The sequence below is a fragment of the Ammodytes marinus genome (assembly GCF_949987685.1).
Source record: "Ammodytes marinus genome assembly, chromosome: 8".
Taxonomy (NCBI): domain Eukaryota; kingdom Metazoa; phylum Chordata; class Actinopteri; order Uranoscopiformes; family Ammodytidae; genus Ammodytes; species Ammodytes marinus.
The window spans coordinates 857,573-860,072 of record NC_137212.1 but is presented as its reverse complement, the minus strand read 5'-3'; the positions used below and the strand labels follow the sequence as shown (position 1 = coordinate 860,072).

At 42.9% G+C, this 2,500-nt stretch overlaps 1 protein-coding gene across 2 annotated transcripts in view; it reads right to left on the bottom strand.

The window, feature by feature from the left end:
• The window catches only part of diras1a (DIRAS family, GTP-binding RAS-like 1a), a gene marked incomplete at both ends in the record, with an annotated part of 5,660 nt that extends 3,434 nt beyond the window's left edge, over positions 1-2,226 (bottom strand). For both annotated transcript variants that reach the window (XM_080032348.1, XM_080032347.1), the window contains one exon: positions 2,089-2,226. In XM_080032348.1, the coding sequence (XP_079888474.1) occupies positions 2,089-2,226 (138 nt within the window). The remainder of the gene's footprint in view (positions 1-2,088) is intronic.
• Between the last annotated feature and the right edge of the window lie 274 nt (positions 2,227-2,500).

Genomic DNA, 2,500 nt, shown 5'->3' with positions numbered 1-2,500 from the left:
GCCAGCTGTCGTGAAGCTGTTTTCTAGCGTGTGCCGGGCGTGCGAGATTCAAATGGTTAGGACGCAATATAGTGCATGTCCGTGTGTTGAAAGTGTGAGGGCACCGGACTCTTTTCGGCTCCGTGAGAGTGGTTAGTGACACAGCATCAACTAATGCCAGTAAGTGCTACACACACCTGATTGCAATGAGTTGATCCAGCAGTGTCACTAACTACTCTCTCTCACGGAGCTGAAAGATTACGTGTCCTCACCGAAAGCGAATGAACGAGAGACGGCAGTTAGTATGGATCACGATGAGGTAATGTGTTTGTGTTGCTGATGTAAATAATGACTATTTCAGATAATGGTTATCTGATGATGGTGAAGCAAAGTAAACTTTGTGTTAGTACCAACCGCTCATTCATTTAGGAGTAAACACTGCAGTCTAGTTTCGCTCTCGTGAAATTATATACACATTGCTTGGCAACGCCCTCGTCCCCCGTAGCCTATATCACTCTCCCTTTTAGCTTCTCTTCATTGCATTTTATTTTTTTTCTTTGATGGTTCAGCCCCGTTATCAGTCATTATGACGACAAATAACTGTCTCAAACAAGGCTCCCGCTCCCCTTCCCTCACCTGGAGGGATAGGCTTCTCAAATTGCGTTGCGATGCATATGTGACCATAGAGCCTGCATGCGCAAACCGAAAATCGGACTGGGTGTGCGACCAGACCAAACGCAGTAATAAAAACTATATAAAAACGTCTTTCTTTGCATTGATAGGGCCCTATGAAATCCGTTTTATTTTTTTCCAAATTCTGTTTTTTCCGTTTTAATCTCATGACTTCCGTTTTTTTTACAATTAACTCTCATTTCGTCATCAGAACGAGTGTCTAATTATTGCGAACAAATAATATTCTAACAATTTAATCAGATATAAGGCTACATTTAAAATATATCACAACATTGCACTGTTTTTTGTGCTTAAAAAAAACGAAAAAACAAATTTGTTGGGTATAGGCTATAACAGAAAATAAAGCCATACATTTTGTGCTTCAAGTGAAACATTAAATATTATTTTTACATAAATAATAAAGTCCTTATAAAGTCCTTTGCAAGAAGCTGGACTAGAGTGAATATTGGACAGGCTTTATAGGTCCATGGCTTTTACCTGTGGGACAGCGCTTCACCTAACAGCTGGCTGCAACACCAACCTACAGTCTATTGTGCGACGGAGAGCTAGTTATCATTAGCATCAGCGTTAGCCGACATCACGGCAACAGCTGAATAATGTAACACATTACACAAGTTACACTCTACATGAAAACAACGGGCTGTAGACGCTAGAGTTATAATTGCGTGTAGGAAACATTGTTGAGACTGGAATTTCGTACCACAGCGGCCGTTCCATAATGCAACACTCCCTTTAGCAATGGCTGAATATAAGACCTCCCTGTGCTGTGTATCTGCGGGGGCGAGTGGCATTAATAACTTAAAAACAGTAAACGTTTAACATGATTACGTGCGTTTAGATGCTTTAATCATATGCCGAATTTATAAACAGACCATATTATTAACAATAAATTAAGTTATGTACATGTCAAAGTTACGTACATGGATACATTCATAAGTAAACATTGAATAGACAGATTTGTGAAGGGGGTTTGGCGCTGTGTGTTACGTTAGCGATCCTGCAGCCAGGCTCTACTTTTCACGGCAGTAGTTTGGTCTTTAGATGTCGCCAAACCAAAATTCCTCCCTAGTTCTGATTTAATTTCAACCGTGTTGTTTCCCTTTGCCTTGGAAATTGAATTTCACCAAAATAATGGCGAATTCCGTGACATTCCGTGTTAAACAGTAGATTCCGTTTTTATTGCCCAATTCCGTGATTCCGTCCGTGTTTTCGTTATCGCGGAAATCATAGGGCCCTACATTGATGGTCTTGTTTGCTGTTAACGGTAATTTATGATTATGAGAGGAAACATGAGGCTGTTTAAAAGATATTTAAATGTTACTCGTAGTGGCTTTAAGGTGCATAAAAAATAACAGACATCCACATACAGCATTCATACCCATAAATTATCAATAAGAATAGTAATATATGTGTTACCTGTCTGTACGTGTCCTCCACTGTGGGGATGTAAGTGTCTCTGAATGTTCCTTTAACGAAGCGTAGGACGAGCGAACTCTTCCCCACGCCTCCGGCCCCAAACACCACCACCCTGTAGTCATTACTCTGCTCGGGCATTCTGGGTAATGTAGGCTGGACCGCTGTCTGATGTAGGCTGGCTGGGAGAGAGAGGGAGAGGGAGAGGGAGAGAGAGAGAGAGAGGGAGAGAGAGGGAGAGGGAGAGAGAGAGGGAGAGAGAGAGAGAGAGAGAGGGAGAGGGAGAGGGAGAGGGAGAGAGAGAGAGAGAGAGGGGGAGAGGGAGAGGGAGAGAGAGAGAGGGAGAGAGAGAGAGAGGGGGAGAGGGAGAGGGAGAGGGAGAGGGAGAGAGAGAGAGGGGGAGAGGGAGAGGGAG